Source organism: Anomaloglossus baeobatrachus, chromosome 12 (assembly GCF_048569485.1).
Source record: "Anomaloglossus baeobatrachus isolate aAnoBae1 chromosome 12, aAnoBae1.hap1, whole genome shotgun sequence".
In the NCBI taxonomy this organism is placed as follows: Eukaryota; Metazoa; Chordata; class Amphibia; order Anura; family Aromobatidae; genus Anomaloglossus; species Anomaloglossus baeobatrachus.
In genome coordinates, this window is record NC_134364.1 from 9,363,839 (window position 1) to 9,389,122 (window position 25,284).

Consider the following 25,284-nt stretch of genomic DNA (forward strand, 5'->3'; position numbering starts at 1 on the left):
GGACCTAGGTCACTAGAGAAAGAAGGGGGGACCGAGGTCACAAGAGAAAGAAGGGGGGGGACCGAGGTCACTAGAGAAAGAAGGGGGGGTCCGAGGTCACTAGAAAAAGAAGGGGGGACCTAGGCACTAGAGAAAGAAGGGGGGGACCGAGGTCACTAGAGAAAGAAGGGGGGGACCGAGGTCACTAGAGAAAGAAGGGGGGGACCGAGGTCACTAGAGAAAGAAGGGGGGACCGAGGTCACTAGAGAAAGAAGGGGGGGTCCGAGGTCACTAGAGAAAGAAGGGGGGGTCTGAGGTCACTAGAGAAAGAAGGGGGGGTCCGAGGTCACTAGAGAAAGAAGGGGGGACCGAGGTCACTAGAGAAAGAAGGGGGGACCGAGGTCACTAGAGAAAGAAGGGGGGGACCGAGGTCACTAGAGAAAGAAGGGGGGGTCCGAGGTCACTAGAGAAAGAAGGGGGGGGACGAGGTCACTAGAGAAAGAAGGGGGGGTCCGAGGTCACTAGAGAAAGAAGGGGGGACCGAGGTCACTAGAGAAAGAAGGGGGGGACCGAGGTCACTAGAAAAAGAAGGGGGGACCTAGGTCACTAGAGAAAGAAGGGGGGACCGAGGTCACTAGAGAAAGAAGGGGAGGACCGAGGTCACTAGAGAAAGAAGGGGAGGACCGAGGTCACTAGAGAAAGAAGGGGGGGTCCGAGGTCACTAGAGAAAGAAGGGGGGGGACCGAGGTCACTAGAGAAAGAAGGGGGGGACCGAGGTCACTAGAAAAAGAAGGGGGGACCTAGGTCACTAGAGAAAGAAGGGGGGGGACCGAGGTCACTAGAGAAAGAAGGGGGGGTCCGAGGTCACTAGAGAAAGAAGGGGGGGACCGAGGTCACTAGAGAAAGAAGGGGGGGGACCGAGGTCACTAGAAAAAGAAGGGGGGACCTAGGTCACTAGAGAAAGAAGGGGGGACCGAGGTCACTAGAGAAAGAAGGGGGGACCGAGGTCACTAGAGAAAGAAGGGGGGGGTCCGAGGTCACAAGAGAAAGAAGAGGGGGACCGAGGTCACTAGAGAAAGAAGGGGGGGACCGAGGTCACTAGAGAAAGAAGGGGGGGGTCCGAGGTCACTAGAGAAAGAAGGGGGGGACCGAGGTCACTAGAGAAAGAAGGGGGGTCCCCAGATCAGTAGAAAAAGAAGGGAGAGGATCCGAGATCACTGGACAAAGGGTCCGAGGTAATTAGACAAGGGGGGAGATGGGGGGGTCCCTAATGTCACTGAACAAGGGTCTCAGAAGGGGAACCAGAGGTCACTAACAAGGAAGGGAGACTGGGTCCATTCGTCTCGCAGGCGGTGGGGGGCACATTCCTGTAGTTTTGCCTTCTGACTGCTCTGTCCCCGGCTCTGCGCTCATCCTCGCTCCACCGTTTCCTACTGAGCGCTCTGTCACCGGCTCTGCGCTCGTCCTCGCTCTGTCCCCGGCTCTGCGCTCGTCCTCGCTCTGTCCCCGGCTCTGCGCTCGTCCTCGCTCCACCGTTTCCTACTGAGCGCTCTGTCCCCGGCTCTGCGCTCATCCTCGCTCCACCGTTTCCTACTGAGCGCTCTGTCACCGGCTCTGCGCTCATCCTCGCTCCACCGTTTCCTACTGAGCGCTCTGTCACCGGCTCTGCGCTCATCCTCGCTCCACCGTTTCCTCCTGAGCGCTCTGTCACCGGCTCTGCGCTCATCCTCGCTCCACCGTTTCCTACTGAGCGCTCTGTCCCCGGCTCTGCGCTCGTCCTCGCTCTGTCCCCGGCTCTGCGCTCATCCTCGCTCCACCGTTTCCTCCTGAGCGCTCTGTCCCTGGCTCTGCGCTCGTCCTCGCTCCACTGTTTCCTACTGAGCGCTCTGTCCCCGGCTCTGCGCTCATCCTCGCTCCACCGTTTCCTACTGAGCGCTCTGTCCCCGGCTCTGCGCTCATCCTCGCTCCACCGTTTCCTACTGAGCGCTCTGTCCCCGGCTCTGCGCTCATCCTCGCTCCACCGTTTCCTACTGAGCGCTCTGTCACCGGCTCTGCGCTCATCCTCCCTCCACCGTTTCCTACTGAGCGCTCTGTCCCCGGCTCTGCGCTCATCCTCGCTCCACCGTTTCCTACTGAGCGCTCTGTCCCCGGCTCTGCGCTCGTCCTCGCTCTGTCCCCGGCTCTGCGCTCATCCTCGCTCCACCGTTTCCTCCTGAGCGCTCTGTCCCTGGCTCTGCGCTCGTCCTCGCTCCACTGTTTCCTACTGAGCGCTCTGTCCCCGGCTCTGCGCTCATCCTCGCTCCACCGTTTCCTACTGAGCGCTCTGTCACCGGCTCTGCGCTCATCCTCGCTCCACCGTTTCCTCCTGAGCGCTCTGTCCCCGGCTCTGCGCTCGTCCTCCCTCCACGGTTTCCTCCTGAGCGCTCTGTCCTCGGCTCTGCGCTCATCCTCGCTCCACCGTTTCCTCCTGAGTGCTCTGTCCCCGACTCTGCGCTCGTCCTCTCTCTACAGTTTCTTCCTGAGCGCTCTGTCCCCGGCTCTGCGCTCATCCTCGCTCCGCCGTTTCCTCCTGAGCGCTCTGCCCCCAACTCTGCGCTCGTCCTCGCTCCGTCGTTTCCTCCTGAGCGCTCTGTCCCCGGCTCTGCACTCGTCCTCGCTCCGTCATTTCCTCCTGAGCGCTGTCCTCGGCTCTGCGCTCGTCCTCGCTCCGTCGTTTCCTCCTGAGCGCTCAGTCCTCGGCTCTGCGCTCGTCCTCGCTCCGTCGTTTCCTCCTGAGCACTCTGTCCCCGGCTCTGCGCTCATCCTCGCTCCAACGTTTCCTCCTGAGCACTCTGTCCCCGGCTCTGCGCTCATCCTCACTCTACCGTTTCCTCCTGAGCGCTCTGTCCCTGGCTCTGCGCTCGTCCTCGCTCTGTCGTTTCCTCCTGAGCGCTCTGTCCCCGGCTCTGCGCTCGTCCTCGCTCCGCCGTTTCCTCCTGAGCGCTCTGCGCTCGTCCTCGCTCCGTCGTTTCCTCCTGAGCGCTCTGTCCCCGGCTCTGCGCTCGTCCTTGCTGCCGTTTCCTCCTGAGCGCTCTGTCCCCGGCTCTGCGCTCGTCCTCGCTCTGTCGTTTCCTTCTGAGCGCTCTGTCCTCGGCTCTGCGCTCGTCCTCGCTCTGTCGTTTCCTCCTGAGCACTCTGTCCCCGGCTCTGCGCTCATCCTCGCTCCACCGTTTCCTCCTGAGCGCTCTGTCCCTGGCTCTGCGCTCATCCTCGCTCCACCGTTTCCTACTGAGCGCTCTGTCACCGGCTCTGCGCTCATCCTCGCTCCACCGTTTCCTACTGAGCGCTCTGTCCCCGGCTCTGCGCTCGTCCTCGCTCTGTCCCCGGCTCTGCGCTCATCCTCGCTCCACCGTTTCCTCCTGAGCACTCTGTCCCTGGCTCTGCGCTCGTCCTCGCTCCACTGTTTCCTACTGAGCGCTCTGTCCCCGGCTCTGCGCTCATCCTCGCTCCACCGTTTCCTACTGAGCGCTCTGTCACCGGCTCTGCGCTCATCCTCGCTCCACCGTTTCCTCCTGAGCGCTCTGTCCCCGGCTCTGCGCTCGTCCTCCCTCCACGGTTTCCTCCTGAGCGCTCTGTCCTCGGCTCTGCGCTCATCCTCGCTCCACCGTTTCCTCCTGAGTGCTCTGTCCCCGACTCTGCGCTCGTCCTCTCTCTGTCGTTTCCTCCTGAGCGCTCTGTCCCTGGCTCTGCGCTCTTCCTCGCTCCGTCGTTTCCTCCTGAGCGCTCTATCCTCGGCTCTGCGCTCATCCTCCCTCCACAGTTTCCTCCTGAGCGCTCTGTCCCCAGCTCTGCGCTCGTCCTCGCTCTACAGTTTCTTCCTGAGCGCTCTGTCCCCGGCTCTGCGCTCATCCTCCCTCCACAGTTTCCTCCTGAGCGCTCTGTCCCCAGCTCTGCGCTCGTCCTCGCTCTACAGTTTCCTCCTGAGCGCTCTGTCCCCGGCTCTGCGCTCGTCCTCGCTCCGCCGTTTCCTCCTGAGCGCTCTGCCCCCAACTCTGCGCTCGTCCTCGCTCCGTCGTTTCCTCCTGAGCGCTCTGTCCCCGGCTCTGCACTCGTCCTCGCTCCGTCATTTCCTCCTGAGCGCTGTCCTCGGCTCTGCGCTCGTCCTCGCTCCGTCATTTCCTCCTGAGCGCTCTGTACCCGGCTCTGCGCTCGTTCTCGCTCCGTCATTTCCTCCTGAGCGCTCAGTCCTCGGCTCTGCGCTCGTCCTCGCTCCGTCGTTTCCTCCTGAGCGCTCTGTACCCGGATCTGCGCTCGTTCTCGCTCCGTCATTTCCTCCTGAGCGCTCAGTCCCCGGCTCTGCGCTCGTCCTCGCTCCCTCGTTTCCTCCTGAGCGCTCTGTACTCGGCTCTGCGCTCGTCCTCGCTGCCGTTTCCTCCTGAGCGCTCTGTCCCCGGCTCTGCGCTCGTCCTCGCTACGCAGTTTCCTCCTGAGCGCTCTGTACCCGGCTCTGCGCTTGTCCTCGCTCCCTCGTTTCCTCCTGAGCGCTCTGTACCCGGCTCTGCGCTCGTCCTCGCTCCGTCGTTTCCTCCTGAGCGCTCTTTCCCCGGCTCTGCACTCGTCCTCGCTCCGTCGTTTCCTCCTGAGCGCTCTTTCCCCGGCTCTGCGCTCGTCCTCGCTCCGTCGTTTCCTCCTGAGCGCTCTTTCCCCGGCTCTGCACTCGTCCTCGCTCCGTCGTTTCCTCCTGAGCGCTCTGTCCCCGGCTCTGCGCTCGTCCTCGCTCCCTCGTTTCCTCCTGAGCGCTCTTTCCCCGGCTCTGCACTCGTCCTCGCTCCGTCGTTTCCTCCTGAGCGCTCTTTCCCCGGCTCTGCGCTCGTCCTCGCTCCCTCCTGAGCGCTCTGCGCTCGTCCTCGCTCCCTCGTTTCCTCCTGAGCGCTCTGTCCCCGACTCTGCGCTCGTCCTCGCTCCCTCGTTTCCTCCTGAGCGCTCTGTCCCCGACTCTGCGCTCGTCCTCGCTCCCTCGTTTCCTCCTGAGCGCTCTGTCCCCGACTCTGCACTCGTCCTCGCTCCGTCGTTTCCTCCTGAGCGCTCTTTCCCCGGCTCTGCACTCGTCCTCGCTCCCTCGTTTCCTCCTGAGCGCTCTTTCCCCGGCTCTGCACTCGTCCTCGCTCCGTCGTTTCCTCCTGAGCGCTCTTTCCCCGGCTCTGCGCTCGTCCTCGCTCCCTCGTTTCCTCCCGAGCGCTCTGCGCTTGTCCTCGCTCCCTCGTTTCCTCCTGAGCGCTCTGTCCCCGACTCTGCGCTCGTCCTCGCTCCCTCGTTTCCTCCTGAGCGCTCTGTCCCCGGCTCTGCGCTCGTCCTCGCTCCCTCGTTTCCTCCTGAGCGCTCTGTCCCCGGCTCTGCGCTCGTCCTCGCTCCCTCGTTTCCTCCTGAGCGCTCTGTCCCCGGCTCTGCGCTCGTCCTCGCTCCGTCTGACCTCGAGTTGTCATTTTGGATATTTCATGCTGTCGCTGATTTTCACAAAAAAAAAAAAAATACAGAGAAAACCAGGTACCGCGGCCGGGGAGCGACGTGCGGCGGCTGCGTGGGGTTCAGGGTTGCCCTGGTAACCGTGTAGTGTTACGTGCTAATGGTATGTTCTTTTGCCAGGCAACTAACAGTCTCGTGATGCAACTTGCACCTGTCTCCGCTATGTGTTGCTATAGCGACGCTCCAGTTGCCATGGCTGCCATCACGCTAATCGCCTTGCGTGGGCAGACTTACGGCAGTCTTCCCTGCAGCCCAGCTGTTCCGAGCGTCTCCGTGAGGATTGATTGTCTGGGCATGTGATGGAACGTCTTCCGCCGAGACGCCGGAGAACTGCGGAGAAGAAGAGGTGCTGCCGCTCGCAACCGCCTGCAACGACTACAACCGCCCGCAACGACTACAAACCGCCCGCAGCGACTACACACCGCCCGCAACGACTACACACCGCCCGCAACGACTACACACCGCCCGCAACGACTACACACCGCCCGCAACGACTACACACCGCCCGCAACGACTACACACCGCCCGCAACGACTACACACCGCCCGCAACGACTACACACCGCCCGCAACGACTACTCACAGCCCGCAATGACTACACACCGCCCGCAACGACTACACACCGCCCGCAACGACTACACACCGCCCGCAACGACTACCCACCGCACGCAACAAAACAAGAAGTGTGCAACAATATGAACCGCGCGCAACAATACGAATTGTGATGTACAATACAAACCGTGCGCGGCAACCGCAAACCACGCGTAACAATACAAAGTGCGCGATTCCAGCTCAGCACAATCCTAAACCATGAAGAGAGAAATGGCTGGAATAAAGAGGAGAAATCTGATCCCCCAGGTCTCCATTCCTCCGCTTGCAGTCAGTGAATAAAGACAATCCTCACCAGAAGAAGGCGTTTGTCACAATCCACTCCAGACTCCGCAGCACAAACCTCTCCTGCCCCAGAGCTCGTTACTATGTGTCAGTCTGGAGAATGCGTCTGCTACAAGTATCTGGATGAAAGGAAGAATGATTCTATTCACAGACAGCAAGCAGAGAGGGGTGACTGGAGAGGAACCGAAACGCAGGGTCCATCCGGAGGGAGCGCGTCACCACATGTCACTTTCCTGGGAACGATTCCTCGGCTTCGGCTGTTGGGAGGATCGGTAGGAGCCTGTGCACACTGCACATTTGTCGCAGGTTCCTGGCGTCTCCTGCGCGTGTTGCTTATTTTCTGGGGCAGAATGAAGTCTCCAGGACGAGGAGGTCGGTTCTTTCACAGTTTTGCTTCAGATTTCCCTCATTGTAATGAGGGGGAATAATCTGCACCAAAAACAAATGCAAAAAACACGGGAAAAAGCGCGTCTTGCTGCGTCTGTCACAGCCGGGATCGGAGAGGACTCTGATCCTCTAAACCCCCCTAAATGCCAAGGTCAATAAAGGACGCGGAATCCAGGAGGTGCAGATTGCAGGACGCCGGGGTGTTCTCACGGCATGTGGGGGCCTAATAAAAACTTCCCCTGTTAAGGGGGTGCGGAGCCATCATTGCAACAGATAATAAGTGGGACAGCCCCGCTCATCCTAAAGACCCCCATGCTCCATTGTTCTGGCCATCAGTGACGGTCCGGGGGGGCGGCACAAGGGCAGACGGGGCGGCACAAGGGCAGACGGGCGGCAGAGGAGCGGCACAAGGGCAGACGGGCGACAGAGGAGCGGCACAAGGGCAGACGGGCGGCACAAGGGCAGATGAGCGGCAGAGGAGCGGCACAAGGGCAGGGGGGGCGGCACAAGGGCAGAGGGGTGGCAAACGGGCGGCACAAGGGCAGACGGGCGGCACAAGGGCAGACGGGGCGGCACAAGGGCAGACGGGCGACAGAGGAGCGGCACAAGGGCAGACGGGCGGCACAAGGGCAGATGAGCGGCAGAGGAGCGGCACAAGGGCAGGGGGGCGGCACAAGGGCAGAGGGGTGGCAAACGGGCGGCACAAGGGCAGACGGGCGGCACAAGGGCAGACGGGCGGCACAAGGGCCGGGGAATAGTGCAGAGGCCAAGTAGCCATCTCTGCACAGCACAATCATTGTTGTTGTGGTTTTAAAGAACTAACAGACACGGTGTTGCCATAACAAGCCGCTGGTTACCTGCACCACGGCAACGCATGGAGACGAGGCAATACAAAGCTCCGAAGCAGGGGAGCTCACATCACACAGGAGCAGAGGCAGCAGCAGCGCCGGGTCCAGAGCCGAGGGCGCAGGTAGGAGACACCCGGGGGTCCAGAGCCGAGGGCGCAGGTAGGCGACACCCGGGGGTCCAGAGCCGAGGGCACAGGAAGGTGACACCCGGGGGTCCAGAGCCGAGGGCACAGGTAGGTGACACCCGGGGGTCCAGAGCCGAGGGCGCAGGTAGGCGACACCCGGGGGTCCAGAGCCGAGGGCGCAGGTAGGCGACACCCGGGGGTCCAGAGCCGAGGGCGCAGGTAGGCGACACCCGGGGGTCCAGAGCCGAGGGCGCAGGTAGGTGACACCCGGGGGTCCAGAGCCGATGGCGCTGGTAGGCGACACCCGGGGGTCCAGAGCCGAGGGCGCAGGTAGGCGACACCCGGGGGTCCAGAGCCGAGGGCGCAGGTAGGCGACACCCGGGGGTCCAGAGCCGAGGGCGCAGGTAGGTGACACCCGGGGGTCCAGAGCCGAGGGCGCAGGTAGCTGACACCCGGGGGTCCAGAGCCGAGGGCGCAGGTAGGTGACACCTGGGGGTCCAGAGCTGAGGGCGCAGGTAGGTGACACCCGGGGGTCCAGAGCCGAGGGCGCAGGTAGGTGACACCCGGGGACACTGCCACGGTCTGGCCGAGCATGACAAGTTCCGCCACTCTCTAACAGGTTAAGGGCTTGTTCACACGCCGCAGTTTTCCAGCACCAGTAATGGACGGGTTCCACACTTTGCGCACGCTGATTATTTTTTGCTTTCAGATCGGCCGGGTTCATTTTTTCAGCGTTTTTGCAACATTTTTCACCCATTCACATAAATGAGAAAAAAAACAAGCATCAAAAACACGTGAATTTCAGCAGCGATTTTCCTACAAACATTCTGTTTTTTGCAGCAGAAAAATCTACTGGAAATAATAAATGTGCGCAATTCTTTTATGTTTATTTCCCCGCACTGTTTGTTACAATGTGTCAGTGCAGGCTGGTACTCTGCCGTCTATGAGAAAGTTGCAGAAGTTTTCATTAATTGAGTGATTAAGTGCGCGATGCACAGAAATATGGAAACGGCGCCACGTCTGCCGGGCGTTTAATATCTGTGTACAGCGGCTGAACGCAGCATAAGACGGCCGCCATTGCTCCCAGCAGCACAGACACCGGACATGATCTGCCGAGGACGAGCAGCGAGTCCAGCAGCCAGGCCCCGTAATCATGGACACAATTCACACAAGCAGGATCCCACAGATAGACTGAATATGAAGGTGTAAACGTGGAATCACAGGAAGGGTCTCGCAGGTAGAGGGGCTGCTCTATACCATGGAGCGGCTGAAACCACCGCCCGCAGCACACTATGGAGTCTAATGAGACCCTACCGAGCGAGAACCCCAAATACTGAACATCCCCAAAGATGCTACAGCCCCGAGGTCGTCTTACCTTTGATAGGCCTGAGGAGAGGTTGGGGGGGTGTTGAATACATGGGAGTACGGGTGGTAGGGCGTCTTTTTCAAGGCTTGTATCAAGTTCTGCCGGTATTCTGGGTCTATACACCACAAGGATCCTTTACCAATACTCTGCAACCAAGAAAGGAGAAAAACATTACTGACCCAGCACGGATGCCGAGGAATAGCCTGCATTGTACTCCAGAGCTGCACTCACTATTCTGCTGATGCAGTCACTGTGTACATACATTACTGATCCTGAGTTACCGCCTGTATTGTACTCCAGAGCTGCACTCACTATTCTGCTGGTGCAGTCACTGTGTACATACATTACTGATCCTGAGTTACCTCCTGTGTTATACTCCAGAGCTGCACTCACTATTCAGCTGGTGCAGTCACTGTCTACATACATTACATTACTGATACGGAGTTACCTCCTGTATTATACTCCAGAGCTGCACTCACTATTCTGCTGGTGCTGTCACTGTGTACATACATTACATTACTGATCCTGAGTTACCTCCTGTATTAAACCCCAGAGCTGCGCTCACTATTCTGCTGGTGCAGTCACTGTGTACATACATTACATTACTGATCCTGAGTTACCTCCTGTATTATACTCCAGAGCTGCACTCACTATTCTGTTGCTGCAGTCACTGTGTACATACATTACTGATCCTGAGTTACCTCCTGTATTATACTCCAGAGCTGCACTCACTATTCTGCTGGTGCAGTCACTGTGTACATGCATTACTGATCCTGAGTTACCTCCTGTATTATACTCCAGAGCTGCACTCACTATTCTGCTGGTGCAGTCACTGTGTACATGCATTACTGATCCTGAGTTACCTCCTGTATTATACTCCAGAGCTGCACTCACTATTCTGCTGGTGCAGTCACTGTGTACATACATTACTGATCCTGAGCTACCTCCTGTATTATCCTCCAGAGCTGCACTCACTATTCTGCTGGTGCAGTCACTGTGTTCATACATTACTGATCCTGAGTTACCTCCTGTATTATCCTCCAGAGCTGCACTCACTATTCTTCTGATTATTGGAGGTCGCGGTGACCAGACCCCCCCAGTATTGTAGCTGTGCTCTGATTATACAGGGGCTGCTGTTTTTTTGTACAAACTGTGCAGATACTGAACAAGCCAAGAATGGTGGAAGATTTCAGCTCTGGAGACTCCAGGACTGTACAGGAGAATGCGTCTCGCAGGCTTGTGTGGATTGCTCGGCTGACGGCCCGTCGTGTACTGTTGGCTTTTCTTCAGGAAAGCGGGGTGACCAGTAATGAGCAGACACTGCACCCCACAAGGCTCAGCACTGCACAGCACGGCACATCCCTACCTCTGCTGCATCTGTGGACGCCACTGACCCCGGGACACAAGTCCTCCAGATAAAGGTGCCACAAAATATTGACTATTGCAGACCTGACCCCGGCTGTCACCGCCGGCAAACAGTGCGACCCCCGTGCAGAGGAAGAAAGCCCCCGGCCCCCTCAGCCCCGGCCGCCTCAGCCCCGGCCGCCTCAGCCCCGGCCGCCTCAGCCCCGGCCCCCTCAGCCCCGGCCCCCTCAGCCCCGGCCCCCTCAGCCCCGGCCCCCTCAGCCCCGGCCCCCTCAGCCCCGGCCCCCTCAGCCCCGGCCCCCTCAGCCCCGGCCCCCTCAGCCCCGGCACCCTCAGCCCCGGCACCCTCAGCCCCGGCACCCTCAGCCCCGGCCCCCTCAGCCCCGGCACCCTCAGCCCCGGCACCCTCAGCCCCGGCACCCTCAGCCCCGGCACCCTCAGCCCCGGCACCCTCAGCCCCGGCACCCTCAGCCCCGGCACCCTCAGCCCCGGCACCCTCAGCCCCGGCACCCTCAGCCCCGGCCGCCACCTTCATTCACAGATCACTTATTCTGCTGGTGGAAATAAGACATCGAAAGAAAGTGACCGAAATACTAGAGAAACGGGGGACATCCGCACCCAGCTCCCCACACACCCTGACCAGCAGACACCACGAGCTGCAAACCTGTCAGTCTACTCTGTAATATTCATTCATGAACAAGGGCAGACAGGATGAGCAAAATATAACGCTCCAGTGCTGATATAACCTCAAATATTACACATGTGACTGATATCAGCCCCTCTTATAATGCTCCAGTGCTGATATAACCCCAAATATTACACATGTGACTGATATCAGCCCCTCTTATAACGCTCCAGTGCTGATATAACCAGACATTACATATGTGACTGATATCAGCCCCTCTTATAACCCTCCAGTGCTGATATAACCCCAAATATTACACATGTGACTGATATCAGCCCCTCTTATAACGCTCCAGTGCTGATATAACCCCAAATATTACACATGTGACTGATATCAGCCCCTCTTATAACGCTCCAGTGCTGATATAACCCCAAATATTACACATGTGACTGATATCAGCCCCTCTTATAATGCTCCAGTGCTGATATAACCCCAAATATTACACATGTGACTGATATCAGCCCCTCTTATAACGCTCCAGTGCTGATATAACCAGACATTACATATGTGACTGATATCAGCCCCTCTTATAATGCTCCAGTGCTGATATAACCCCAGACATTACATATGTGACTGATATCAGCTCCTCTTATAACGCTCCAGTGCGGATATAACCCCAGACATTACATATGTGACTGATATCAGCCCCTCTTATAATGCTCCAGTGCGGATATAACCCCAGACATTACATATGTGACTGATATCAGCCCCTCTTATAATGCTCCAGTGCGGATATAACCCCAGACATTACATATGTGACTGATATCAGCCCCTCTTATAATGCTCCAGTGCTGATATACCCTCCAGACATTACATATGTGACTGATATCAGCCCCTCTTATAACGCTCCAGTGCTGATATAACCCCAGACATTACATATGTGACTGATATCAGCCCCTCTTATAACGCTCCAGTACTGATATAACCCCAGACATTACATATGTGACTGATATCAGCCCCTCTTATAACCCTCCAGTGCTGATATAACCCCAGACATTACATATGTGACTGATATCAGCCCCTCTTATAACGCTCCAGTGCTGATATAACCCCAGACATTACATATGTGACTGATATCAGCTCCTCTTATAACGCTCCAGTGCGGATATAACCCCAGACATTACATATGTGACTGATATCAGCCCCTCTTATAATGCTCCAGTGCGGATATAACCCCAGACATTACATATGTGACTGATATCAGCCCCTCTTATAATGCTCCAGTGCGGATATAACCCCAGACATTACATATGTGACTGATATCAGCCCCTCTTATAACGCTCCAGTGCTGATATAACCCCCAGACATTACATATGTGACTGATATCAGCCCCTCTTATAATGCTCCAGTGCTGATATAACCTCCAGACATTACATATGTGACTGATATCAGCCCCTCTTATAATGCTCCAGTGCTGATATAACCTCCAGATATTACATATGTGACTGATATCAGTCCCTCTTATAACGCTCCAGTGCTGATATAACCCCAAATATTACACATGTGACTGATATCAGCCCCTCTTATAACGCTCCAGTGCTGATATAACCAGACATTACATATGTGACTGATATCAGCCCCTCTTATAACGCTCCAGTGCTGATATAACCCCAGACATTATATATGTGACTGATATCAGCCCCTCTTATAATGCTCCAGTGCTGATATAACCTCCAGATATTACACATGTGACTGATATCATCCCCTCTTATAATGCTCCAGTGCTGATATAACCCCAGACATTACATATGTGACTGATATCAGCCCCTCTTATAACGCTCCAGTGCTGATATAACCCCAGACATTACATATGTGACTGATATCAGCCCCTCTTATAACGCTCCAGTGCTGATATAACCCCAGACATTACATATGTGACTGATATCAGCCCCTCTTATAACGCTCCAGTGCTGATATAACCCCAGACATTATATATGTGACTGATATCAGCCCCTCTTATAATGCTCCAGTGCTGATATAACCCCAGACATTACATATGTGACTGATATCAGCCCCTCTTATAATGCTCCAGTGCTGATATAACCCCAGACATTACATATGTGACTGATATCAGCCCCTCTTATAATGCTCCAGTGCTGATATAACCCCAGACATTACATATGTGACTGATATCAGCCCCTCTTATAACGCTCCAGTGCTGATATAACCTCCAGACATTACATATGTGACTGATATCAGCCCCTCTTATAACGCTCCAGTGCTGATATAACCTCCAGACATTACATATGTGACTGATATCAGCCCCTCTTATAATGCTCCAGTACTGATATAACCCCAGACATTACATATGTGACTGATATCAGCCCCTCTTATAATGCTCCAGTGCTGATATAACCTCCAGACATTACATATGTGACTGATATCAGCCCCTCTTATAACGCTCCAATGCTGATATAACCCCAGACATTACATATGTGACTGATATCAGCCCCTCTTATAACGCTCCAGTGCTGATATAACCCCAGACATTACATATGTGACTGATATCAGCCCCTCTTATAATGCTCCAGTGCTGATATAACCCCAGACATTACATATGTGACGGATATCAGCCCCTCTTATAACGCTCCAGTGCTGATATAACCTCCAGACATTACATATGTGACTGATATCAGCCCCTCTTATAATGCTCCAGTGCTGATATAACCCCAGACATTACATATGTGACTGATATCAGCCCCTCTTATAATGCTCCAGTACTGATATAACCCCAGACATTACATATGTGACGGATATCAGCCCCTCTTATAACGCTCCAGTGCCGATATCACCTCCAGACATTACATATGTGACTGATATCAGCCCCTCTTATAATGCTCCAGTGCTGATATAACCTCCAGACATTACACATGTGACTGATATCAGCCCCTCTTATAATGCTCCAGTGCTGATATAACCCCAGACATTACATATGTGACTGATATCAGCCCCTCTTATAATGCTCCAGTGCTGATATAACCCCAGACATTACATATGTGACTGATATCAGCCCCTCTTATAATGCTCCAGTGCTGATATACCCTCCAGACATTACATATGTGACTGATATCAGCCCCTCTTATAACGCTCCAGTGCTGATATAACCCCAGACATTACATATGTGACTGATATCAGCCCCTCTTATAACGCTCCAGTGCTGATATAACCCCAGACATTACATATGTGACTGATATCAGCCCCTCTTATAACGCTCCAGTACTGATATAACCCCAGACATTACATATGTGACTGATATCAGCCCCTCTTATAACCCTCCAGTGCTGATATAACCCCAGACATTACATATGTGACTGATATCAGCCCCTCTTATAATGCTCCAGTGCGGATATAACCCCAGACATTACATATGTGACTGATATCAGCCCCTCTTATAATGCTCCAGTGCGGATATAACCCCAGACATTACATATGTGACTGATATCAGCCCCTCTTATAACGCTCCAGTGCTGATATAACCCCCAGACATTACATATGTGACTGATATCAGCCCCTCTTATAATGCTCCAGTGCTGATATAACCTCCAGACATTACATATGTGACTGATATCAGCCCCTCTTATAATGCTCCAGTGCTGATATAACCCCAGACATTACATATGTGACTGATATCAGCCCCTCTTATAATGCTCCAGTACTGATATAACCTCCAGATATTACATATGTGACTGATATCAGCCCCTCTTATAATGCTCCAGTGCTGATATAACCCCAGACATTACATATGTGACTGATATCAGCCCCTCTTATAATGCTCCAGTGCTGATATAACCCCAGACATTACATATGTGACTGATATCAGCCCCTCTTATAACGCTCCAGTGCTGATATAACCTCCAGACATTACATATGTGACTGATATCAGCCCCTCTTATAACGCTCCAGTGCTGATATAACCTCCAGACATTACATATTTAACTGATATCAGCCCCTCCTATAATGCTCCAGTGCTGATATAACCTCCAGACATTACATATGTGACTGATATCAGCTCCTCTTATAACGCTCCAGTGCTGATATAACCCCAGACATTACATATGTGACTGATATCAGCCCCTCTTATAATGCTCCAGTGCTGATATAACCCCAGACATTACATATGTGACTGATATCAGCCCCTCTTATAACGCTCCAGTGCTGATATAACCCCAGACATTACATATGTGACTGATATCAGCCCCTCTTATAATGCTCCAGTGCTGATATAACCCCAGACATTACATATGTGACTGATATCAGCCCCTCTTATACCGCTCCAGTGCTGATATAACCCCAGACATTACATATGTGACTGATATCAGCCCCTCTTATAATGCTCCAGTGCTGATATAACCTCCAGACATTACATATGTGACTGATATCAGCCCCTCTTATAACGCTCCAGTGCTGATATAACCTCCAGACATTACATATGTGACTGATATCAGCCCCTCTTATAATGCTCCAGTACTGATATAACCTCCAGACATTACATATGTGACTGATATCAGCCCCTCTTATAACGCTCCAGTGCTGATATAACCTCCAGACATTACATATGTGACTGATATCAGCCCCTCTTATAACGCTCCAGTGCTGATATAACCCCAGACATTACATATGTGACTGATATCAGCCCCTCTTATAACGCTCCAGTGCTGATATAACCCCAGACATTACATATGTGACTGATATCAGCCCCTCTTATAACGCTCCAGTGCTGATATAACCCCAGACATTACATATGTGACTGATATCAGCTCCTCCAGCACTTTTCTAAGCTGTACGGTGCCGGAGCGCAGTGTGCACTGCACATTTCCTCGCAGTGATTACCCGGGTGCCCAGCTCTGTCCCCCCCGGCTCCGCTTCCCCCGGCTCCGTCCGCCATGCTTTCCCCGCGCGGTCGGTCAGATGCTGCCGGAGTCCAGGAGGAAATCGATAGAGTTTACAGCACTTTGCGGTGATTAATTGCCGCCATATGATGGCGCACGACCCCTGCGACGGCTCCAGCGTCCCCATCCACGGAGAGATCTGCCAGATCCGGGTCTCCCAGCAACAAGTGACGGCTGATGAATGGGACGGAGCAGCCAAGTATCATTTCGCAGCACCGTTGCCCATAGCGACCAAAAGAAATTCCGGGGTCACGTTTTCTATGATTGGTTTCAACAAACGACGGAACGGAGATAAGAAAGCGAGAGGCGGATCCAGCAATGAACGTCGCTGTGCGAGGGGGAAGGGGCGACGCCGGAACGAGGGGGCGCAGCTCCAACATTCCCACACACCCAGCGGACAACTCCTCACCGCTGCCACAATCCCTGCACCCAGCGGACAACTCCTCACCGCTGCCACAATCCCTGCACCCAGCGGACAACTCCTCACCGCTGCCACAATCCCTGCACCCAGCCGCTAACTCCTCACCGCTGCCACAATCCCTGCACCCAGCGGACAACTCCTCACCGCTGCCACAATCCCTGCACCCAGCGGACAACTCCTCACCGCTGCCACAATCCCTGCACCCAGCCGCTAACTCCTCACCGCTGCCACAATCCCTGCACCCAGCGGACAACTCCTCACCGCTGCCACAATCCCTGCACCCAGCGGACAACTCCTCACCGCTGCCACAATCCCTGCACCCAGCGGACAACTCCTCACCGCTGCCACAATCCCTGCACCCAGCGGACAACTCCTCACCGCTGCCACAATCCCTGCACCCAGCGGACAACTCCTCACCGCTGCCACAATCCCTGCACCCAGCCGCTAACTCCTCACCGCTGCCACAATCCCTGCACCCAGCGGACAACTCCTCACCGCTGCCACAATCCCTGCACCCAGCGGACAACTCCTCACCGCTGCCACGATCCCTGCACCCAGCGGACAACTCCTCACCGCTGCCACGATCCCTGCACCCAGCGGACAACTCCTCACCGCTGCCACGATCCCTGCACCCAGCGGACAACTCCTCACCGCTGCCACGATCCCTGCACCCAGCGGACAACTCCTCACCGCTGCCACGATCCCTGCACCCAGCGGACAACTCCTCACCGCTGCCACGATCCCTGCACCCAGCGGACAACTCCTCACCGCTGCCACGATCCCTGCACCCAGCGGACAACTCCTCACCGCTGCCACAATCCCTGCACCCAGCGGACAACTCCTCACCGCTGCCACAATCCCTGCACCCAGCGGACAACTCCTCACCGCTGCCACGATCCCTGCACCCAGCGGACAACTCCTCACCGCTGCCACAATCCCTGCACCCAGCGGACAACTCCTCACCGCTGCCACAATCCCTGCACCCAGCGGCTAACTCCTCACCGCTGCCACAATCCCTGCACTCAGCGGACAACTCCTCACCGCTGCCACAATCCCTGCACCCAGCGGACAACTCCTCACCGCTGCCACAATCCCTGCACTCAGCGGACAACTTCTCACCGCTGCCACAATCCCTGCACCCAGCGGACAACTCCTCACCGCTGCCACAATCCCTGCACCCAGCGGACAACTCCTCACCGCTGCCACAATCCCTGCACCCAGCGGACAACTCCTCACCGCTGCCACAATCCCTGCACCCAGCGGACAACTCCTCACCGCTGCCACAATCCCTGCACCCAGCGGACAACTCCTCACCGATGCCACAATCCCTGCACTCAGCCGCTAACTCCTCACCGCTGCCACAATCCCTGCACCCAGCGGACAACTCCTCACCGCTGCCACGATCCCTGCACCCAGCGGACAACTCCTTACCGCTGCCACGATCCCTGCACCCAGCGGACAACTCCTCACCGCTGCCACAATCCCTGCACCCAGCGGCCAACTCCTCACCGCTGCCACAATCCCTGCACCCAGCGGCCAACTCCTCACCGCTGCCACAATCCCTGCACCCAGCGGCCAACTCCTCACCGCTGCCACAATCCCTGCACCCAGCGGCCAACTCCTCACCGCTGCCACAATCCCTGCACCCAGCGGACAACTCCTCACCGCTGCCACAATCCCTGCACCCAGCGGACAACTCCTCACCGCTCCAACATTCCCACACACCCAGCGGACAACTCCTCACCGCTGCCACAATCCCTGCACCCAGCCGCTAACTCCTCACCGCTGCCACAATCCCTGCACCCAGCGGACAACTCCTCACCGCTGCCACAATCCCTGCACCCAGCGGCCAACTCCTCACCGCTGCCACAATCCCTGCACCCAGCGGCCAACTCCTCACCGCTGCCACAATCCCTGCACCCAGCGGACAACTCCTCACCGCTGCCACAATCCCTGCACCCAGCGGACAACTCCTCACCGCTGCCACAATCCCTGCACCCAGCGGACAACTCCTCACCGCTCCAACATTCCCACACACCCAGCGGACAACTCCTCACCGCTGCCACAATCCCTGCACCCAGCCGCTAACTCCTCACCGCTGCCACAATCCCTGTACCCAGCGGACAACTCCTCACCGCTGCCACAATCCCTGCACCCAGCGGCCAACTCCTCACCGCTGCCACAATCCCTGCACCCAGCGGACAACTCCTCACCACTGCCACAATCCCTGCACCCAGCGGACAACTCCTCACCGCTGCCACAATCCCTGCACTCAGCGGACAACTCCTCACCGCTGCCACAATCCCTGCACTCAGCGGACAACTCCTCACCGCTGCCACAATCCCTGCACCCAGCGGCCAACTCCTCATCGCTGCCACAATCCCTGCACTCAGCGGATAACTCCTCACCGCTGCCACAATCCCTGCACTCAGCGGACAACTCCTCACCACTGCCACAATCCCTGCACCCAGCGGCCAACTCCTCACCACTGCCACAATCCCTGCACTCAGCGGACAACTCCTCACCGCTGCCACAATCCCTGCACCCAGCGGACAACTCCTCACCACTGCCACAATCCCTGCACCCAGCGGCCAACTCCTCACCGCTGCCACAATCCCTGCACCCAGCGGACAACTCTTCACCGCTGCCACAATCCCTGCACCCAGCGGCCAACTCCTCATCGCTGCCACAATCCCTGCACTCAGCGGACAACTCCTCACCGCTGCCACAATCCCTGCACCCAGCGGACAACTCCTCACCACTGCCACAATCCCTGCACCCAGCGGCCAACTCCTCACCACTGCCACAATCCCTGCACTCAGCGGACAACTCCTCACCGCTGCCACAATCCCTGCACCCAGCGGACAACTCCTCACCACTGCCACAATCCCTGCACCCAGCGGCCAACTCCTCACCGCTGCCACAATCCCTGCACCCAGCGGACAACTCCTCACCGCTGCCACAATCCCTGCACCCAGCGGACAAATCCTCACCGCTGCCACAATCTCTGCGGGAGGAATTAACATTGCTACTTACATCCAGGTGGTAGACGTAAAGTCCCCCCCAACAGTCCTCTGTGCGCCACTGACTAACCTCCCCCACCCCCCCCACAGTCCTCTGTGCTCCCCAGCCCTGACTCCCCGCAGTCCTCTGTGCTCCCAAGCCCCCCCAATAGTCCAGTGCTCCCCCCCCCCCCCTCAGACAGTCCATTGTGCTCCCCACCCCCCCAACAGACCTTTCTGTTTCCCTTGCTCCCCAGCACACCCAAATAATCCTCTATGCTCCCTCCACGACGGGTCCTCTGTGCTCCCCAGCCCCCCCAATAGTCCTCTGTGTACCCCAACCCCCAATAGACCTCTGTGCTCCCCAGCCCCCCCTAATAATCCATTTTGTCCCCCCCCCCGACAGTCGGTTGGGCCAACAGTTTTTTGTGTTTCCTTTGTCCCCTAACAGTCCTCTGTGCTTCACTCCCCCACAGTTCATGAAGCCCCTCCAACAGCCCCTGGAGTCCCCTTCACCCCAACAGTCTCCAAAGACCCTCTCTCCCCAACAGTCTCCAAAGACCCCCCCCACAACAGCCTCCAAAACCCCTCCAACAGTCTCTAAGCCCCCTAACAGTGCACTGAAGCTGCACTCCCATCAGATGCTGTTACAATGTGTCAGACTGGAGTCCAGGCCTTTTAGAGGGGTGCTCCACCCACAGCACTCCCCCAGCATCTGATAGATTCAGGGCCCCCCTCTGGGATCGGCACCTCCCTAAATGTGCTGTATCTTGTGTTGCTGGGAACAGCGCTGCGGTTCTCCAGGAGCGACAATCTCCATTCACTTTAATGGGAGAATGCGAGATGGCGGCACAAAACGAGGAAGCAGAAGCGGATCCCAGAGGCGGAACATGAAAGCATCAGACATGTACGGCTCGTCCTGACGATAAATCCCTTTAAATCCCCCCAATGTTCCAGAGATGTGGATCCATTTCTTAAGGATCACCTGTTATTTTATGGCTCGGGACCCCGTGATCACTCCACCCACCACGACAGGAGCACGTCCTCGTCAGACCCCGAGAAAATACAACTTTTATTAGTAATATTATTATTAAAACTTAGTTGTTAGATTTTAACACTCCCAAATATTAAATCTGTATGTAAGGGGGTAGCAGAAACGTGCCCCTCACACCCCACGGGCAAATTTAAAATTTGGGGGTGTGCAAATAAACCTTTAATAAGAGTTATTTTTAATGAGTTTTTCTCTCTGTTCTTCCTAATCTCGGCCCCTTTTCGCTTCTATCCTCTGTTTGGCTGTAACGGTCCTCGTCAGACACAGTCCGAGCCGGGACGTCCTTCCAGGATAAGTGATACCACCCTAGAGGACAAGACACCGGGCGTCTAAAAATACCCCCGACCTACAGCCCAACGCCCCGCAACAAAGAGGAGCGGATCGGTTACATCGCGTACGGCGCACACCGCCACAACGGAGGAGAATTAAAGGGACGCGGAATCCCAGCATCGGTCCCTTCTGAATAGTTGCTACAAAGTTTCTTTTCTGGGGACGTTTGATGGCAACAAACATGGCGTCCGCTGCCGGGGTCCCCTGCACGAGTCCCACAGTGCCAATACGGGATCTGCGGGGTCTGCAGCGACGGGCTCCAGCACAGGGAATGTGTACTGGAGACCCGAGCACCAATATGGCGGCTGATACAGGGCACCCAACTCTCCCAGACCCCCGATATACAAGGAACAATGACTATGGGCAGTGATTGCATGTCAGGACATCCGTACGCAAGCCTTAGTGGCAGCCATATTGGTCGTCGCTGGACATCGGGCGCCCCGGAATATTTTGTGGATAGGAGCGAGGAATCCGTAGGAGCCAAATCTAGAAAACATCAGGAGTCGCTGCAGGTCGGAGAACGGCGCAGTCACATGACCAGCGCCGCTCCCGATGGAATATTACTGAATAAATGATGACGATGGTGCTTTCTGCGGGCGGAGGAGCCCTTAATGGAGGACTCGGTGCAGACAGAACATGTGGAAGAGCCGCGGAAGGGATCAGTAATCCGAGGCAAAGACGCAGACCGTGCGCTGCCACAAGGAGGCGCGAGGTGGAGCAGCGCGGGAGGCGCGAGGGGAGCACAAGAGGAGCGAGGTGGAGCAAGGGAGGCGCGAGGCAGAGCGCATAAGGCGCGAGGTGGAGCACAGGAGGCGCGAGGTGAAGAAAGGGAGGCGCGAGGCAGAGCGCAAGAGGCGCGAGGGGGAGCACAAGAGGAGCGAGGGGGAGCACAAGAGGAGCGAGGGGAGCACAAGAGGAGCGAGCGGAGCACAAGGGGAGCACAAGAGGAGCGAGCGGAGCACAAGAGGAGCGAGCGGAGCACAAGAGGAGCGAGGGGAGCACAAGAGGAGCGAGGGGAGCACAAGAGGAGCGAGGGGAGCACAAGAGGAGCAAGGGGAGCACAAGAGGAGCAAGGGGAGCACAAGAGGAGCGAGGGGAGCACAAGAGGAGCGAGGCGGAGCACAAGAGGAGCGAGGCGGAGCACAAGAGGAGCGAGGCGGAGCACAAGAGGAGCGAGGGGAGCACAAGAGGAGCGAGGGGAGCACAAGAGGAGCGAGGGGAGCACAAGAGGAGCGAGGGGAGCACAAGAGGAGCGAGGGGAGCACAAGAGGAGCGAGGGGAGCACAAGAGGAGCGAGGGGAGCACAAGAGGAGCGAGGTGGAGAAAGGGAGGCGCGTGGCAGAGCGCATAAGGCGCGAGGTGGAGCGCGGGAGGTGCGAGGGGAGCACAAGAGGAGCGATGTGGAGCAAGGGAGACGCGAGGCAGAGCGCATAAGGCGCGAGGTGGAGCACAGGAGGCGCGAAGTGGAGAAAGGGAGGCGCGAGGCAGAGCGCAAGAGGCGCGAGGGGGAGCACGGGAGGTGCGAGGGGAGCGCGGGAGGCGCGATGGGAGCACAAGAGGAGCGAGGTGGAGCAAGGGAGGCGTGAGGTAGAGCACAAGAGGCGTGAGGTGAAACGCGGGAGGTGCGAGGTGGAGAAAGGGAGGCGTGAGGCGTAGCACTAGAAGCGTGAGGTGAAACGCGGGAGGTGCGAGGTGGAGAAAGGGAGGCGTGAGGCGTAGCACTAGAGGCGTGAGGTGAAACGCGGGAGGTGCGAGGTGGAGCGCAAGAGGAGCGAGGGGGACCGCAAGAGGCACGAGGCGGAGCGCAAGAGGCGCGAGGCGGAGCGCAAGAGGCGTAGCACAAGAGGCGCGAGGTGAAGCGCGGGAGGCGCGAGGTGAAGCGCAAGAGGCGCGAGGTGGAGCGCAAGAGGCGCGAGGTGGAGCGCAAGAGGCGCGAGGGTTACCCAGCTTTCTACAGATCCTCAATGGTATAACGGGTAGGGGGGGTTGCACTGGTAATGATGGCGCCACCAGACCCTCCCCATCATCTCGTCTGGGGGGCAGATATTCGTTCCATTTTTCATGGGTGACAATCATTATGGACCCGCTCAGGGGTCTGGGAAAGCTGTACTCTTACTCCCAATTCCTTACCTATCGGGGGGGGGGGGTTATTTTTGGCCTCACACATGAGCAGTCTGGTCATGCTGGGACGTGTAGTCCTACACAACGGCGCCCGTGCGACGGCCACATCCGCGTCCCCCCACCGTATTCAAATTTTCTATTTTTAGCGCAGAAGCCGCTGACTCGACGTAAGAGGCAAAAAAAAAAAATCACAGCGAGGCGACTGCGAAAATATCCAAAAATAAAGCTAACATTTGACATGGCGTCACGCGCCCCCCCACCCGCGTCCCCTATATAATAGCTGCACCACACGGCTCCCGCGCTCGCCTCTCCCCACACGCACAAACCGCCACATCAGGAACTCTGTCACCATGGCAACTGGTTACTCTCCCTATCAACTGTGAGGCCGTTGCTATGGAAACACGTATACAAGAGAAAATTCCTCTCTGCAGCCGAGGACCAGATGGCAGCGGATTCGGAAACTCACGGGCAGAAGGGACATTACGGGGGAGGGGAGGGGGGCGAAAGCTCAGATTACCTGCGAGAGCCCCCCACCCTCGGGGGTTAATGTGTCCCCCCCAAGTCTCCATATATAAGTGTAACATTGTATCAATGTGGGGATACAGAGCCGGGCGCTGTCCACCCAGCTTTCCCAGAGCCCTGAGCGCAAAGCTACCAAACAGAGTGGGAGAGTAAGGAAGGACTACAACTCCCAGCGTTTCCTGGATGTTGGCCCATTGGGTTTCTGGCAGCTTCCGCCGGCCGGTTCCGGTCCTAGATAACAGGTCCCTCCCAGATATGGAGCTTATATCCCGCGAATCTACGGAAGGAGGAAACTGCTAATGGGTCCGATACATGATGAGATGGCAGCTGCCGGCCCAAAGATGGCCGATCCCCTCCGCCGCAGGGTGGACCGGGGGTCCGGGGGGCCGCTCCGCACAATGGCGTCTTACCTGACTCCTGTCCTTATCCACTTTCTTGAAGCATTTATTGAGGGACAGGTTGTGCCGCACCGAGTTCTTCCAGCCCGTGGGCGCGTTGGCGAAGTACGGGAAGTGTTCCAGGATCCAATTGTAAATATCCTTGACGGGAAGTCTCTTGGTGGGAGAATCCTCGATGGCCATAAATATGAGGCAGCTGAAGGAGTAGGGGGGCTTACAGTTGGGGTTCTGCTTGGCGTCGTAGGGCATGTCAGACTGGGCGGGGGAGGGCGGGGTGTCCTCGTCGATGTCCTGAACGGGGCTGACGCTCCGTAACACCGAGTCCCCAAAACTTTTCAGCAAGTTTTTGCTCTCGTGGAGCCAGTTCAAATTGGTTAGCTCCTCGTCCTCCATGCCGCCCTTCTCCTTGCTCGTCTTCACCGGCGGAGGGGAGAAGTCTAAGTCGTCGTCATCATGGAGCGGGGTGGACAGCGTGCTGCTCCGGAAACACTGGCTGGAGACGCTGATTCCCGTCCCCTCCGGCTTCTTACTGGGGGGCATCACTGGACCCATTTAGACAACGTTTCCTGGAAGGAGCAGAACACAAAGATTAGATGTGAAGACAAGAAGTGAGGAGCTGCCAGGAGTTAAAGGGTTAGTCCATACATCGCTGAGAATACAAGGGGCGAGTCCCCACGAAACCCAAGCCCAACAACACTCGCATCACTCCGGCGTTGCAGCCCCCTCATTCTCAGGGTCACGGGGGTCAGAGCACCTCCAAATCAGAAGAGGTCATGCCCGCAGCCACAGGGTGCGGAACTACCAGGAGTTAAAGGGTTAGTCCATACATCGCTGAGAATACAAGGGGCGAGTCCCAACTAAACCCAAACCCTATCCCCGCAACACTCGCATCACACCGGCGCTGCAGCCCCCTCATTGTCAGGGTCACGGGGGTCCGGAGGTCAAACCACCTCCAAATCAGAAGTCATGCCTGCAGCCACAGGGTGAGGAGCTACCAGGAGTTAAAGGGTTAGTCCATACATCGCTAAGAATAAAAGGGACGAGTACCCGCTAAACCCAAACCCTACCCCCGCAACAATCGCATCACACCGGCGCTGTAGCCCCCTCATTGTCAGGGTCACGGGGGTCCGGAGGTCAAACCACCTCCAAATCAGAGGTCATGCCTGCAGCCACAGGGTGAGGAGCTACCAGGAGTTAAAGGGTTAGTCCATACATCGCTGAGAATAAAAGGGGCGAGTCCCCACTAAACCCAAACCCAACAACACTCGCATCACTCCGGCACTGTGGCCCCCTCATTCTCAGGGTCACGGGGGTCCGGAGGTCAAAGCACCTCCAAATCAGAAGTCATGCCTGCAGCCACAGGGTGAGGAGCTACCAGGAGTTAAAGGGTTAGTCCATAC

General features: G+C 56.6%; 1 protein-coding gene across 3 annotated transcripts in view; it reads right to left on the reverse strand.

The window, feature by feature from the left end:
- FOXN3 (forkhead box N3) overlaps nucleotides 1-25,284 on the reverse strand; it is a 188,418-nt gene that overhangs the window by 61,186 nt on the left and 101,948 nt on the right. For all 3 annotated transcript variants that reach the window (XM_075331144.1, XM_075331143.1, XM_075331145.1), the window contains exons 2-3: nucleotides 23,897-24,450; nucleotides 9,110-9,246 (exon numbers count right to left, since the gene is read on the reverse strand). In XM_075331144.1, coding sequence (XP_075187259.1) covers nucleotides 9,110-9,246; nucleotides 23,897-24,436 — 677 coding nt within the window. In that variant the 5' untranslated portion in view covers nucleotides 24,437-24,450. The remainder of the gene's footprint in view (nucleotides 1-9,109; nucleotides 9,247-23,896; nucleotides 24,451-25,284) is intronic.